Source organism: Oncorhynchus nerka, linkage group LG22, assembly GCF_034236695.1.
Source record: "Oncorhynchus nerka isolate Pitt River linkage group LG22, Oner_Uvic_2.0, whole genome shotgun sequence".
NCBI lineage: Eukaryota > Metazoa > Chordata > Actinopteri > Salmoniformes > Salmonidae > Oncorhynchus > Oncorhynchus nerka.
Genome location: NC_088417.1, coordinates 20,945,811 through 20,962,277, shown reverse-complemented (window position 1 = coordinate 20,962,277; position 16,467 = coordinate 20,945,811). Strand labels below are relative to the sequence as shown.

The window sequence follows — 16,467 nt, the reverse complement described above, 5'->3', positions numbered from 1 at the left end:
GTGTGTCTGTGTGTGCGTGAGTGTGTATGTGCGTGTGTGTTTGTGTGTGCGTGAGTCATGTGTGTGTGTGTACATGTTTGAGTGTGTGTGTTCGTGTTCTTGAGTGTGTGTTGTGATTGTGTACGTGCGTGAGTGAGTGTGTGTGTTTTAGTGTGTATGCGTGTGTGTTTGAGTGTGTGTGTGCGTGTGTGTGTGCTTGAGTGAGTGAGTGTGTGTGATTGTGTCTCTGTGTGTGTGTGTGTGTGTGTGTGTGTGTGTGTGTGTGTGTGTTTGTGCTTGATTGAGTGTTTGAGTGTGTGAATGTGTGCTTGTGTGCATGAGAGTGTGTCTGTGAGTGTGTGTGTGCGTAAGTGTGTGTGCGTGAGTGTTTGTGTGTGTGTGTGAGTGCGTCAGCGTGTGGGTGCTTTTTGTGTGTGTGCGTGACACACACACACTCACACACATACAAACTCATGCACACACAGACACTCACACACACACAAACTCATGCACACACAGACACTCACACACACAAACACAATCAAGCAAACACAATCACGCTCACACACACACTCACACACACACTCACACACACACACACTCACACACACTCACACACACACTCACACACACTCCCTCACACACTCACACTCACTCACACTCACACTCACACACACACTCACTCACTCACTCACACACACACACACACACACACACACACACACACACTCACACTCACACTCACTCACTCACACACTCACTCACTCACACACACACACACACACACACACACACACACACACACACACACACACACACACACTCACACACACACTCACACACAGAGCTGATCTCCACGGTGCTGACTGGGTACATCAACACTCAATGCATTACTGTCTCTTTTTCTCTCTCCACCCTCTCTCTCCTACTTTCCCATCCTCCCCTCCTCTCTCTCTCTCTCTCTCTCTCTAGCGGTGTTTGAACAGAGTTGTGAGGCGTATAAACACCTGGGAAGATCTTCAGACACATACTGGATAGATCCGGATGGGAGTGGGCCACTCGGACCTTTCAAAGTCAACTGCAACATGACAGGTGTGTTTGTGTGAACGGATGAGTTAATATTACAATAAGCGAATGGATTACAATAAGGGCTTTAAGTCCATTGCCTAACAGTGAACACCATTCATTTGCGAACACACCCACATTTTTCAACCTTATTATTAGAAGTCGTTCCCTGCCTTGCAACTTGAAAGGTAAAGAGACCAAAAGATTACAAAAAGAAAGTTCTGTACATCGTAAAAATGTAGTCCTCTAACTCCTTCAATAAACCATGAAAGAACAGAGGCCAGACAGACAGAGAGCACGGTGAGTTTTCTATTCCAGTCCAGGTGTGACCCCAAGGACCTGAGAGATGACAAGATGCCCTCGCTTCTTTTCTCCTCCTAGACCGTCTTAACCTGTTCGTTGCCAAGGCAACCTGGTTCTGCGGATACAGCCTTTAACATTTATCTGTAACCACCAAAACACACACATACGTAGACACATGTAAACACACACACACTTGCCTTAACCATACAGTGGGGCAAAAAAGTATTTAGTCAGCCACCAATTGTGCAAGTTCTCCCACTTAAAAAGATGAGAGAGGCCTGTAATTTTTTTTATCATAGGTACACTTCAACTATGACAGACAAAATGAGAAAAAAAAATCCAGAAAATCACATTGTAGGATTTTTAATGAATTTATTTGCAAATTATGGTGGAAAATAAGTATTTGGTCACCTACAAACAAGCAAGATTTCTGGCTCTCACAGACCTATATCTTCTTCTTTAAGAGGCTCCTCTGTCCTCCACTCGTTACCTGTATTAATGGCACCTGTTTGAACTTGTTATCAGTATAAAAGACACCTGTCCACAACCTCAAACAGTCACACTCCAAACTCCACTGTGGCCAAGACCAAACAGCTGTCAAAGGACACCAGAAACAAAATTGTAGACCTGCACCAGGCTGGGAAGACTGAATCTGCAATAGGTAAGCAGCTTGGTTTGAAGAAATCAATTGTGGGAGCAATTATTAGGAAATGGAAGACATACAAGACCACTGATAATCTCCCTCGATCTGGGACTCCACGCAAGATCTCACCCCGTGGGGTCAAAATGATCACAAGAACGGTGAGCAAAAATCCCAGAACCACACGGGGGGACCTAGTGAATGACCTGCAGAGAGCTGGGACCAAAGTAACAAAGCCTACCATCAGTAACACACTACGCCGCCAGGGACTCAAATCCTGCAGTGCCAGACGTGTCCCCCTGCTTTAGCCAGTACATGTCCAGGCCCGTCTGAAGTTTGCTAGAGAGCATTTGGATGATCCAGAAGAAGATTGGGAGAATGTCATATGGTCAGATGAAACCAAAATATAACTTTTTGGTAAAAACTCAACTCGTCGTGTTTGGAGGTCAAAGAATGCTGAGTTGCATCCAAAGAACACCATACCTACTGTGAAGCATGGGCGTGGAAAATTCATGCTTTTGGGCTGTTTTTCTGCAAAGGGACCAGGACGACTGATCCATGTAAAGGAAAGAATGAATGGGGCCATGTATCGTGAGTTTTTGAGTGAAAACCTCCTTCCATCAGCAAGGCCATTGAAGATGAAACGTGGCTGGGTCTTTCAGCATGACAATGATCCCAAACACACCGACTGGGCAATGAAGGAGTGGCTTCGTAAGAAGCATTTCAAGGTCCTGGAGTGGCCTAGCCAGTCTCCAGATCTCAACCCAATAGAAAATCTTTGGAGGGAGTTGAAAGTCCGTGTTGCCCAGCAACAGCCCCAAAACATCACTGCTCTAGAGGAGATCTGCATGGAGGAATGGGCCAAAATACCAGCAACAGTGTGTGAAAACCTTGTGAAGACTTACAGAAAACATTTGACCTCTGTCATTGCCAACAAAGGGTATTTAACAAAGTATTGAGATAAACTTTTGTTATTGACCAAATACTTATTTTCCACCATAATTGGCAAATAAATTCATTAAAAATCCAACAATGTGATTTTCTGGATTTTCTTTCTCATTTTGTCTGTCATAGTTGAAGTGTACCTATGATAAAAATTACAGGCCTCTCTCATCTTTTTTAAGTGGGAGAACTTGCACAATTGGTGGCTGACTAAATACTTTTTTGCCCCACTGTATATCAGATCAACCACGGCACCACAGCTTACATTTACATTTTACATTTACATTTAAGTCATTTAGCAGACGCTCTTATCCAGAGCGACTTACAAATTGGTGCTTTCACCTTATGACATCCAGTGGAACAGCCACTTTACAATAGTGCATCTAGGTCTTTTAAGGGGGGTGAGAAGGATTACTTTATCCTATCCTAGGTATTCCTTAAAGAGGTGGGGTTTCAGGTGTCTCCGGAAGGTGGTGATTGACTCCGCTGTCCTGGCGTCGTGAGGGAGTTTGTTCCACCATTGGGGGGCCAGAGCAGCGAACAGTTTTGACTGGGCTGAGCGGGAACTGTACTTCCTCAGTGGTAGGGAGGCGAGCAGGCCAGAGGTGGATGAACGCAGTGCCCTTGTTTGGGTGTAGGGCCTGATCAGAGCCTGGAGGTACTGAGGTGCCGTTCCCCTCACAGCTCCGTAGGCAAGCACCATGGTCTTGTAGCGGATGCGAGCTTCAACTGGAAGCCAGTGGAGAGAGCGGAGGAGCGGGGTGACGTGAGAGAACTTGGGAAGGTTGAACACCAGACGGGCTGCGGCGTTCTGGATGAGTTGTAGGGGTTTAATGGCACAGGCAGGGAGCCCAGCCAACAGCGAGTTGCAGTAATCCAGACGGGAGATGACAAGTGCCTGGATTAGGACCTGCGCCGCTTCCTGTGTGAGGCAGGGTCGTACTCTGCGGATGTTGTAGAGCATGAACCTACAGGAACGGGCCACCGCCTTGATGTTATTTGAGAACGACAGGGTGTTGTCCAGGATCACGCCAAGGTTCTTAGCGCTCTGGGACGAGGACACAATGGAGTTGTCAACCGTGATGGCGAGATCATGGAACGGGCAGTCCTTCCCGGGAGGAAGAGCAGCTCCGTCTTGCCGAGGTTCGGCTTGAGGTGATGATCCGTCATCCACACTGATATGTCTGCCAGACATGCAGAGATGCGATTCGCCACCTGGTCGTCAGAAGGGGGAAAGGAGAAGATTAATTGTGTGTCGTCTGCATAGCAATGATAGGAGAGACCATGTGAGGTTATGACAGAGCCAAGTGACTTGGTGTATAGCGAGAATAGGAGAGGGCCTAGAACAGAGCCCTGGGGACACCAGTGGTGAGAGCACGTGGTGAGGAGACGGATTCTCGCCACGCCACCTGGTAGGAGCGACCTGTCAGGTAGGACGCAATCAAGCGTGGGCCGCGCCGGAGATGCCCAACTCGGAGAGGGTGGAGAGGAGGATCTGATGGTTCACAGTATCGAAGGCAGCCGATAGGTCTAGAAGGATGAGAGCAGAGGAGAGAGAGTTAGCTTTAGCAGTGCGGAGCGCCTCCGTGATACAGAGAAGAGCAGTCTCAGTTGAATGACTAGTCTTGAAACCTGACTGATTTGGATCAAGAAGGTCATTCTGAGAGAGATAGCGGGAGAGCTGGCCAAGGACGGCACGTTCAAGAGTTTTGGAGAGAAAAGAAAGAAGGGATACTGGTCTGTAGTTGTTGACATCGGAGGGATCGAGTGTAGGTTTTTTTTCAGAAGGGGTGCAACTCTCGCTCTCTTGAAGACGGGAGGGACGTAGCCAGCGGTCAGGGATGAGTTGATGAGCGAGGTGAGGTAAGGGAGAAGGTCACCGGAGATGGTCTGGAGAAGAGAGGAGGGGATAGGGTCAAGCGGGCAGGTTGTTGGGCGGCCGGCCGTCACAAGACGCGAGATGTCATCTGGAGAGAGAGGGGGAGAAAGAGGTCAGAGCACAGGGTAGGGCAGTGTGAGCAGAACCAGCGGTGTCGTTTGACTTAGCAAACGAGGATCGGATGTCGTCGACTTTCTTTTCAAAATGGTTGACGAAGTCATCTGCAGAGAGGGAGGAGGGGGGGAGGGGGAGGAGGATTCAAGAGGGAGGAGAAGGTGGCAAAGAGCTTCCTAGGGTTAGAGGCAGATGCTTGGAATTTAGAGTGGTAGAAAGTGGCTTTAGCAGCAGAGACAGAGGAGGAAAATGTAGAGAGGAGGGAGTGAAAGGATGCCAGGTCCGCAGGGAGGCGAGTTTTCCTCCATTTCCGCTCGGCTGCCCGGAGCCCTGTTCTGTGAGCTCGCAATGAGTCGTCGAGCCACGGAGGCGGGAGGGGAGGACCGAGCCGGCCTGGAGGATAGGGGACATAGAGAGTCAAAGGATGCAGAAAGGGAGGAGAGGAGGGTTGAGGAGGCAGAATCAGGAGATAGGTTGGAGAAGGTTTGAGCAGAGGGAAGAGATGATAGGATGGAAGAGGAGAGAGTAGCGGGGAGAGAGAGCGAAGGTTGGGACGGCGCGATACCATCCGAGTAGGGGCAGTGTGGGAAGTGTTGGATGAGAGCGAGAGGGAAAAGGATACAAGGTAGTGGTCGGAGACTTGGAGGGAGTTGCAATGAGGTTAGTGGAGGAACAGCATCTAGTAAAGATGAGGTCGAGCGTATTGCCTGCCTTGTGAGTAGGGGGAAGGTGAGAGGGTGAGGTCAAAAGAGGAGAGGAGTGGAAAGAAGGAGGCAGAGAGGAATGAGTCAAAGGTAGACGTGGGGAGGTTAAAGTCGCCCAGAACTGTGAGAGGTGAGCCGTCCTCAGGAAAGGAGCTTATCAAGGCATCAAGCTCATTGATGAACTCTCCGAGGGAACCTGGAGGGCGATAAATGATAAGGATGTTAAGCTTGAAAGGGCTGGTAACTGTGACAGCATGGAATTCAAAGGAGGCGATAGACAGATGGGTAAGGGAGAAAGAGAGAATGACCACTTGGGAGAGATGAGGATCCCGGTGCCACCACCCCGCTGACCAGAAGCTCTCGGGTGTGCGAGAGCACGTGGGCGGACGAAGAGAGAGCAGTAGGAGTAGCGGTGTTGTCTGTGGTGATCCATGTTTCCGTCAGAGCCAAGAAGTCGAGGGACTGGAGGGAGGCATAGGCTGAGATGAACTCTGCCTTGTTGGCCGCAGATCGGCAGTTCCAGAGGCTACCGGAGACCTGGAACTCCACGTGGGTCGTGCGCGCTGGGACCACCAGATTAGGTGGCCGCGGCCATGCGGTGTGGGAGCGTTTGTATGGTCTGTGCAGAGAGGAGAGAACAGGGATAGACAGACACATAGTTGACAGGCTAGAGAAGAGGCTACGCTAATGCAGAGGAGATTGGAATGACAAGTGGACTACACGTCTCGAATGTTCAGAAAGTTAAGCTTACGTAGCAAGAATCTAATTGACTAAAATGATTAAAATGATACAGTACTGCTGAGGTAGGCTAGCTGCGTTGTTGACACTACCCTAATCAAGTCGTTCCGTTGAGTGTGAAGTTTCTACAATGCTGCTTTTCGGGGCAAGCTGGCTAGCTAGCAGTGTTGGTTACGTTACGTTGCGTTAGGAGAACGACAATAGCTGGCTAGCTAACCTAGAAAATCGCTCTAGACTACACAATTATCTTTGAAACAAAGACGGCTATGTAGCTAGCTATGTAGCTAGCTACGATCAAACAAATCACACCGTTGGGACTGTAATGAAATGAAATGAAAATATGATACTACCTGTGGAGCGAAGCGTAATGCGACCGGAATGCGAAAGTTCTATTCAGTAGACGTTGGCTGGCTATTGGCTAGCTAGGAGTGTCTCCTACGTTAAGGACGACAAAATAGCTGGCTAGCTAACCTCGGTAAATTAAGATAATCACTCTAAGACTACACAATTATCTTGGATACGAAGACAGCAAAGACAACTATGTAGCTAGCTAACACTACACTAATCAAGTCGTTCAGTTGAGTGTGATAGTTACTACAGTGCTACGGTAGACGGTGAACGTGTTGGGCAGATAGGAGACGACGAAAGCTTCTCATATTATAAGAATACAGTACCTTCACAAAGTATTCACACCACTTTACTTTTTCCTACATTTTTTTGCGTCACAACCTGAATTTTAAATGGATTAAATTGAGATTGTTTTTCACTGGCCTACACACAACACCCCATAACATCAAAGTGAAATTGTGTTGAAATATATTGAGACGATAAGTATTCCACCCCTTTGTTATAAATTTCAAACACAGATTCAACCACAAAAAAAACAGAAAAGCTTTCCAATGCCTTGCAAAGAAGGGCGGAGTTATTAATGACACTTAGGATGGTGTATCAATACACCCAGTCACTACAAAGATGCAGGCGTCCTTCCTAACTCAGATGCCGGAGAGGAAAGAAATCACTCAGGGATTTCACCATGATGCCAATGATGACTTTAAAACAGTTTAATGGCTGTGATGGAAGAAAACTGAGGATGGATCAACTACATTGTAGTTCCTCCACAATACTAACCTAAATGACAGAGTGAAAAGATGGAAGCCTGTACAGAATAAAACATATTCCAAGCATGCATCCTGTTTGCAATAAGGCACTAAAGTAAAACTGCAACAAAATGTGGCAAAGAAATAAACGTCCAGATAAAAATGTCCAAAAATGTCCTGAATACAAAGCAGTGATCCAACACATCACTGAGTACCACTCTTCACATTTTCTAGCAAAGTGTTGGCTGCATCATGTTATGGGTATGCTTGTCATCGGCAAGGACTTGTGAGTTTTTTTTTAGGATAAAAGGAAACGGGAATAGAACTAAACACAGGCAAAATCCTAGAGGAAAACCTGGTTGAGTCTGCTTTCCAACAGACACAAATTCACAAACAGACACAAATGTACCTTTCGGCAGGACAATAACCTAAAACACAAGGCCAAATCTACACTGGAGTTGCTTACCAACACGACATTGAATGTTCCTGAGTGGCCTAATTATAGTTTTGACTTAAATCAAATAAAAAATATATGGCAAGACTTGAAAATGGCTGTCAACTTCCAACTTGACAGAGCTTGAGGAATTTAAAAAATAATAATGTGCAAATATTATATAATCCAGGTGGGGAACTTACACAGAAAGACTCACAGCTGTAATCACTCTTAGAGACTTACCCAGAAAGACTCACAGCTGTAATCACTCTTAGAGACTTACCCAGGAAGACTCACAGCTGTAATCACTCTTAGAGACTTACCAAGGAAGACACAGCTGTAATCCCTCTTAGAGACTTACCCAGGAAGACTCACAGCAGTAATCACTCTTAGAGACTTACCCAGAAAGACTCACAGCTGTAATCACTCTTAGAGACTTACCCAGAAAGGCTCACAGCTGTAATCACTCTTAGAGACTTACCCAGAAAGACTCACCGCTGTAATCATTCTTAGAGACTTACCCAGAAAGACTCACAGCTGTAATCACTCTTAGAGACTTACCCAGAAAGACTCACAGCTGTAATCAATCTTAGAGACTTACCCAGAAAGACTCACAGCTGTAATCACTCTTAGAGACTTACCCAGAAAGACTCACAGCTGTAATCACTCTTAGAGACTTACCCAGAAAGACTCACAGCTGTAATCACTCTTAGAGACTTACCCAGAAAGACTCACAGCAGTAATCACTCTTAGAGACTTACCCAGAAAGACTCACAGCTGTAATCACTCTTAGAGACTTACCCAGAAAGGCTCACAGCTGTAATCACTCTTAGAGACTTACCCAGAAAGACTCACAGCTGTAATCATTCTTAGAGACTTACCCAGAAAGACTCACAGCTGTAATCACTCTTAGAGACTTACCCAGAAAGACTCACAGCTGTAATCAATCTTAGAGACTTACCCAGAAAGACTCACAGCTGTAATCACTCTTAGAGACTTACCCAGAAAGACTCACAGCTGTAATCACTCTTAGAGACTTACCCAGAAAGACACAGCTGTAATCACTCTTAGAGACTTACCCAGAAAGACTCACAGCTGTAATCACTCTTAGAGACTTACCCAGGAAGACTCACAGCTGTAATCACTCTTAGAGACTTACCCAGAAAGACTCACAGCTGTAATCACTCTTAGAGACTTACCCAGAAAGACTCACAGCTGTAATCACTCTTAGAGACTTACCCAGAAAGACTCACAGCTGTAATCACTGCCAAAGGTGATTCTAACATGTATTGACTCAGGGGTGGGAATACTTATGTAATTTAGATATTTCAGTATTTCATTTTCAATAAATTTGCAAAAAGATTCTGAAAACATTGTTTATTTATTGACTTCTGGCTGTAATATAACAACATGTGGAATAAGTCAAGGGGTATCAATACTTTCTGAAGGCACTGTATATTTTAGGAGCTTTCATTCAATCAGCTGTGTTAAAGCTAAGCTTTATCTCTCTCTCTTTCCCTCTCTCTTTTTTCTCTCTTTTCCTCTCTCTCTCTCTTTCTTTCTCTCTCTCCCTATCTCTCTTTGTCTCTCTCTCGCTCTATTTTCTCTCACTCTCTCACTCTCTCTCTTTCTTTCTCTCTCTCAGAAGACAAGGTGTGGACTACTGTGGTAAATAATCTACCAGCCCAGACCTCAGTGACCGGCTCTAGCAGAGAGAGACGCACTGTGCTGCAACTCAACTACAGTGCGTCTATGGAACAGGTACACACACACACACACACACACACACACACACACACACACACACACACACACACACATACTGTGCCATTCGATGGCTGTTCATGGTGTCTTTCAGTTAAGTATTTCATCCCACCCTACTCTCTTTTTCTTTCCTGTTAACTCTTTAACTTCTTGGCCATTTTCATTGACTACTGACTTGTATGTGTTTGTGTGTGTGTTTGTGTGTGTGTGTGTGTGTGTGTGTGTGTGTGACTGGGTCTGTGTGTATACATGCGTGTGCGTGCATGTGTTTGTAACAGGTCACAGCTATTACCACCAGTGCAGAACACTGTGAACAACACGTGTCGTACGGCTGCCTCATGTCCCGACTGCTCAACACACCCGGTAACACAGTGTTCTATTCGTCTCTACTGCAGCGTTCTTGTCTTCTCTACTGCAGTGTTCTTGTCTTCTCTACTTGTTCTTCTTCTACTGCTTGGGCTCAACTATCAGTCTGCTGTGTGTTTGTCCTCACTTATGTAGTGGGGTCATCTGGGTAGTGAGAGGGAGTGGTGTTTCTCTCTCCCCCTGTTAGATTGTCACCCCTTTAGACAACCCGCTAATTAACATCTGATTATCCTATCCGTCTTCCTGCACTTTAATGTTCGACAAACCAAGGCTTTTGTTCAAGGTTGCTTCAGTTCTCTGCCCTGCTGGACTCCAAGATGAATTCCAACATTGAAATATTCACTCATGTAATGAAATATGCTCAAGGCCCTGTCTCTCACTGTGTTATTTAAAGAAGAGCCCAGCTGAGGCTGAGGACATCAATGAAATTAGTGGGAGATGAGACGTTCAGTGTGTCAGGAAGAAGGAAACTAAAGATTAGATGATGGGAGAGAAGGACTGATACATAATGGCAGTGTGTCAGGAAGAAGGACTGATACATAATGGCAGTGTGTCAGGAAGAAGGACTGACACATAATGGCAGTGTGTCAGGAAGAAGGACTGATACATAATGGCAGTGTCAGGAAGAAGGACTGATACATAATGGCAGTATGTCAGGAAGAAGGACTGATACATAATGGCAGTGTGTCAGGAAGAAGGACTGATACATAATGGCAGTATGTCAGGAAGAAGGACTGATACATAATGGCAGTGTGTCAGGAAGAAGGACTGATACATAATGACAGTGTGTCAGGAAGAAGGACTGATACATAATGGCAGTGTGTCAGGAAGGACTGATACATAATGGCAGTGTCAGGAAGAAGGACTGATACATAATGGCAGTATGTCAGGAAGAAGGACTGATACATAATGGCAGTGTGTCAGGAAGAATGACTGATACATAATGGCAGTATGTCAGGAAGAAGGACTGATACATAATGGCAGTGTGTCAGGAAGAAGGACTGATACATAATGGCAGTATGTCAGGAAGAAGGACTGATACATAATGGCAGTGTCAGGAAGAAGGACTGATACATAATGGCAGTGTGTCAGGAAGAAGGACTGATACATAATGGCAGTGTGTCAGGAAGAAGGACTGATACATAATGGCAGTGTGTCAGGAAGAAGGACTGATACATAATGGCAGTGTCAGGAAGAAGGACTGATACATAATGGCAGTGTGTCAGGAAGAAGGACTGATACATAATGGCAGTGTCAGGAAGAAGGACTGATACATAATGGCAGTGTGTCAGGAAGAAGGACTGATACATAATGGCAGTGTGTCAGGAAGAAGGACTGATACATAATGGCAGTGTGTCAGGAAGAAGGACTGATACATAATGGCAGTGTCAGGAAGAAGGACTGATACATAATGGCAGTGTCAGGAAGAAGGACTGATACATAATGGCAGTATGTCAGGAAGAAGGACTGATACATAATGGCAGTGTGTCAGGAAGAAGGACTGATACATAATGACAGTGTGTCAGGAAGAAGGACTGATACATAATGGCAGTGTGTCAGGAAGAAGGACTGATACATAATGGCAGTGTCAGGAAGAAGGACTGATACATAATGGCAGTGTCAGGAAAAAGGACTGTCAGGAATGTCAAAGGACTGATAATGGCAGTGTGTCAGGAAGAAGGACTGATACATAATGGTGTGTCAGTGATGTCAGGAAGAAGGACTGATACATAATGGCAGTGTGTGATACAGGAAGAAAGGACTGATACATAAAGAAGGACAGGCAGTGTCAGGAAGAAGGACTGATACATAATGGCAGTGTGTCAGGAAGAAGGACTGATACATAATGGCAGTATGTCAGGAAGAAGGACTGATACATAATGGCAGTGTCAGGAAGAAGGACTGATACATAATGGCAGTGTGTCAGGAAGAAGGACTGATACATAATGGCAGTGTCAGGAAGAAGGACTGATACATAATGGCAGTAGGAAGAAGGACTGATGTCAGGAGTGTGTCAGAAGAAGGACTGATACATAATGGCAGTGTCAGGAAGAAGGACTGATACAGGCAAGAAGGACTGATACATAATGGCAGTGTGTCAGGAAGAAGGACTGATACATAATGGCAGTGTCAGGAAGAAGGACTGATACATAATGGCAGTATGTCAGGAAGAAGGACTGATACATAATGGCAGTGTGTCAGGAAGAAGTACTGATACATAATGGCAGTATGTCAGGAAGAAGGACTGATACATAATGGCAGTGTGTCAGGAAGAAGGACTGATACATAATGGCAGTGTGTCAGGAAGAAGGACTGATACATAATGGCAGTGTGTCAGGAAGAACGACTGATACATAATGGCAGTGTCAGGAAGAAGGACTGATACATAATGGCAGTATGTCAGGAAGAAGGACTGATACATAATGGCAGTGTGTCAGGAAGAAGGACTGATACATAATGGCAGTATGTCAGGAAGAAGGACTGATACATAATGGCAGTGTGTCAGGAAGATGGACTGATACATAATGGCAGTATGTCAGGAAGAAGGACTGATACATAATGGCAGTGTCAGGAAGAAGGACTGATACATAATGGCAGTGTGTCAGGAAGAAGGACTGATACATAATGGCAGTGTGTCAGGAAGAAACTCTGATACATAATGGCAGTGTCAGGAAGAAGGACTGATACATAATGGCAGTGTGTCAGGAAGGACTGATACATAATGGCAGTGTGTCAGGAAGAAGGACTGATACATAATGGCAGTGTGTCAGGAAGAAGGACTGATACATAATGGCAGTGTCAGGAAGAAGGACTGATACATAATGGCAGTGTGTCAGGAAGAAGGACTGATACATAATGGCAGTGTGTCAGGAAGAAGGACTGATACATAATGGCAGTGTGTCAGGAAGAAGGACTGATACATAAAGGCAGTGTGTCAGGAAGAAGGACTGATACATAATGGCAGTATGTGGGGGTGGGATGAAAAGTCTTTCTCTCCCTTCCCCCCTGTGTGGTTTCCACACAACACAACCATGATCAGGTCATTTGGCTGATTCCCATAGGAAAACACACACACACACACACACACACACACACACACGCTCCTTCCTGTCTGTTAGCTTTTGTCTGAGTAGGAACTTTTTGTCAAAGTACAAACACAGCTCGGATATTAACTAACATTTCCGCAAGGTTGAACCATGATTTTACAGAGTAATCTTGTCTTTCTGTGTATGTGTTCTTTCAACCAGCTATAAAATTCCATTAAGTGGGACATAATGTGTTGTGTCTTTCAAGGCACATGGCAACATTAGCAACAACACTTCTGTGGAAGTCAGGAAAGAACATATGTGATGTATAACCCGAACCCACAGAGCAAAAACTTCCAGTTGCATTTTTGATAACATATCTACAGTATTTCACTTTTGAATGTGTATAGTATTGCTTACTAGGTGTTGTCCAATGACTTCTGTAACCACTCCCTCTTCTAATCAGGGTTGATTTGAAAAAGATGTTCAGAAGAGGACTATTATCATATCTTTGTACTCCCTGACGGCCATGCAGCCGAAACACGTCGGCGTTGTAAACGTGTTTTCCATTGAGCCATACAAATTAAGGCATTTTAATTCACTATATAAAGAGTGCCTTGGTCCTCCTTTCTTTTTGATGACCAATTTACCCCTTTTACCAAAGAGCACCTTCTGTCTACTAAAATGTACTATTGTGTACCTCAGCAGCACTTCCCTTCCTCCTGTGTGTCTACAAGTTAATCACAGCACTTGGGTAGTGCTCAGAGGAAGCAGCTCCACGGTCATTTTTTTCTGTGGGGACATTTTACAACTCAAACTATGGATTTTACCCAAGAGGCTACAAGATGTTTCTATTCCCATGAAGAGGGTCAAATGAGTATTACCACTACCTCATTGCTAGATGAGATGACAGCCACAGAGAATACTGGAATGGACTTGAACAAGGCTTACAGAGACTTGCAACACATTATGGAGAAAGACACCAAACTTGACCTCAATTCTATCACCTTGTCTGAGTATTGGAGGAAAGGCCTAATCCCCAGAGGACTCCGTAATACAAAGTTTCCAGCTAATGGAGCACAAGGTAAAACTGAATTTAGAGACACATGGGAGGCTGATCTCAACAAGTCTTATTTTGACCTAATGCTACTTCTAATAGAATAATCTAAAAAGGACAGACAACAGAAATGAAGAAGTAAAAAGGAAAATTACAGAACACAGTGACAATCCTAACAAAGCACAATATGATGATATTTTGAAAGAGAAAATAGACACATTCACTCTGACATTGAAGCAAGACAAGCTAAGGACATTTAGAAGAGATGAAGTAGACTACAGAGATGGCAAGGTCTTTGCCTGGAGAAAACCAACCTGAAAGAATTCAGAATCACATCCACAGAGGCGGAAGCCAACATCTGTTTCTTTCAACTTGACGAGCAGCGACGATGAGGGTCACCCCAGAAACTCAGAGGAGTCACGCAGGTTCCCCAACAAGAGAGGGAGAGGAGCAGCGACGATGAGGGTCACCCCAGAAACTCAGAGGAGTCACGCAGGTTCCCCAACAAGAGAGGGGGAGGAGCAGCGACGATGAGGGTCACCCCAGAAACTCAGAGGAGTCACGCAGGTTCCCCAACAAGAGAGGGAGAGGAGCAGCGACGATGAGGGTCACCCCAGACACTCAGAGGAGTCACGCAGGTTCCCCAACAAGAGAGGGAGAGGAGCAGCGACGATGAGGGTCACCCCAGACACTCAGAGGAGTCACGCAGGTTCCCCAACAAGAGAGGGAGAGGAGCAGCGACGATGAGGGTCACCCCAGACACTCAGAGGAGTCACGCAGGTTCCCCAACAAGAGAGGGAGAGGATCAGCGACGATGAGGGTCACCCCAGACACTCAGAGGAGTCACGCAGGTTCCCCAACAAGAGAGGGAGAGGAGCAGCGACGATGAGGGTCACCCCAGACACTCAGAGGAGTCACGCAGGTTCCCCAACAATAGAGGGAGAGGAGCAGCGACGATGAGGGTCACCCCAGACACTCAGAGGAGTCACGCAGGTTCCCCAACAAGAGAGGGAGAGGATGCGGAAGAGGCCATCACGGAGGGGGGGGGGGGGAGAAATCAAGGCTGTCCAACCACACGGAGCAGGACCAGAACAAGGTTGTGATCAACATTTCTGGAGAACCCCTTTCTGATGATTGTGTAAGGATCTTGTCAAAAGGATTGTCCTTTGCCCCCCCCCCACATACTCAACCAATGAATTCAGTACAAAGATGGACCTTTTTTGTTTCTACAGGAATCTACATCTGAAGGCCTGGTACAAGCAAAACATCTCTCCAACTACAGAATCCAGTCCACCTTTTGATCCATTGTCCAGAATGCCACACTAAATACATTTGCCAATAAGGTGAATTTTAAGGTGGAGAATCTGTTCAAATGGACTCTAACCAAACATGACGTAACCTTTATAAGACAGAGAGGGATGCAGTTAAATCATTGTCCAAAAATGGACGGATTGTAGTTTTTTTTTTAAAGCAGACCGAGATGGCGCTACAGTAGTGTGGAGTAAAGACAAATATGTGACAATGATGAATTCTACCAATCTCTTGCCTTCAACCCTACAGAGGACCTAAAAACTGAAGTGAAAGGGATCCTCACAGAAGCTAAGGAGAATGGCCACATTTCAGACAATGAGTTCACATCTATTTTCAATGGCAGTCGATGGCTTCTCTTTATCTTCTTCTAAAAGTCCACAAGAATCTTGGAAAACCCACAGGCAGACCAGTCATTAGTGGTAATGAAAGTCTGACAGAACACATCTCTAAGTACATTGATTACTTTATTCAGCCTTTTCTGACGTCACTCCCAGCCCATCTTCAAGACACCACAGATGTGTTGAACAAAATGAAGGAATAGAACAGCTTCCTTTTCAGTCACCATGGATGTGGAGTCTCTATACACCACCATTGAACATGAACAAGGATTGGTAGCTATGCACCATTTCTTGAGAACTGAGATGCCTCCTACAGAATTCACTGTCTCACTGACTGAATGGACTCTTAATCATAACATCTTTATCTTTCAGGACAGTATTTTTAAACAGGTTAAAGGATGTGCCATGGGAGCTTGCTTACAGCCCTTCCTATGCTGGTTTGTACTTAGGTAAATGGGAAAATTACTTAATTTTGTATCCTTCTAAAAAACAGTTATTTGACCGGATTATATGGTGGGGATGCTATATTGATGATATTTGCTTGTTCTGGTCCGGCTCAAAAGATGAACTTATTTCCTTCCACCAATACCTTAACAACATTAACCTTAACACCAAACTAACTATGGAGTACAGCAAGGATAACATTCATTTACCCTAACATCAAACTAACTATGGAGAACAGCAAGGATAACATTCATTTACCCTGACATC

The 16,467-nt window shown here is 45.3% G+C and overlaps 1 protein-coding gene across 1 annotated transcript in view; it reads left to right on the top strand.

Moving 5' to 3' along the window:
- The window catches only part of cntnap2a (contactin associated protein 2a), a 383,710-nt gene that overhangs the window by 285,752 nt on the left and 81,491 nt on the right, over window positions 1-16,467 (top strand). The window contains exons 13-15 of the mRNA XM_065007055.1: window positions 952-1,071; window positions 9,540-9,655; window positions 9,937-10,021. Coding sequence (XP_064863127.1) covers window positions 952-1,071; window positions 9,540-9,655; window positions 9,937-10,021 — 321 coding nt within the window. The remainder of the gene's footprint in view (window positions 1-951; window positions 1,072-9,539; window positions 9,656-9,936; window positions 10,022-16,467) is intronic.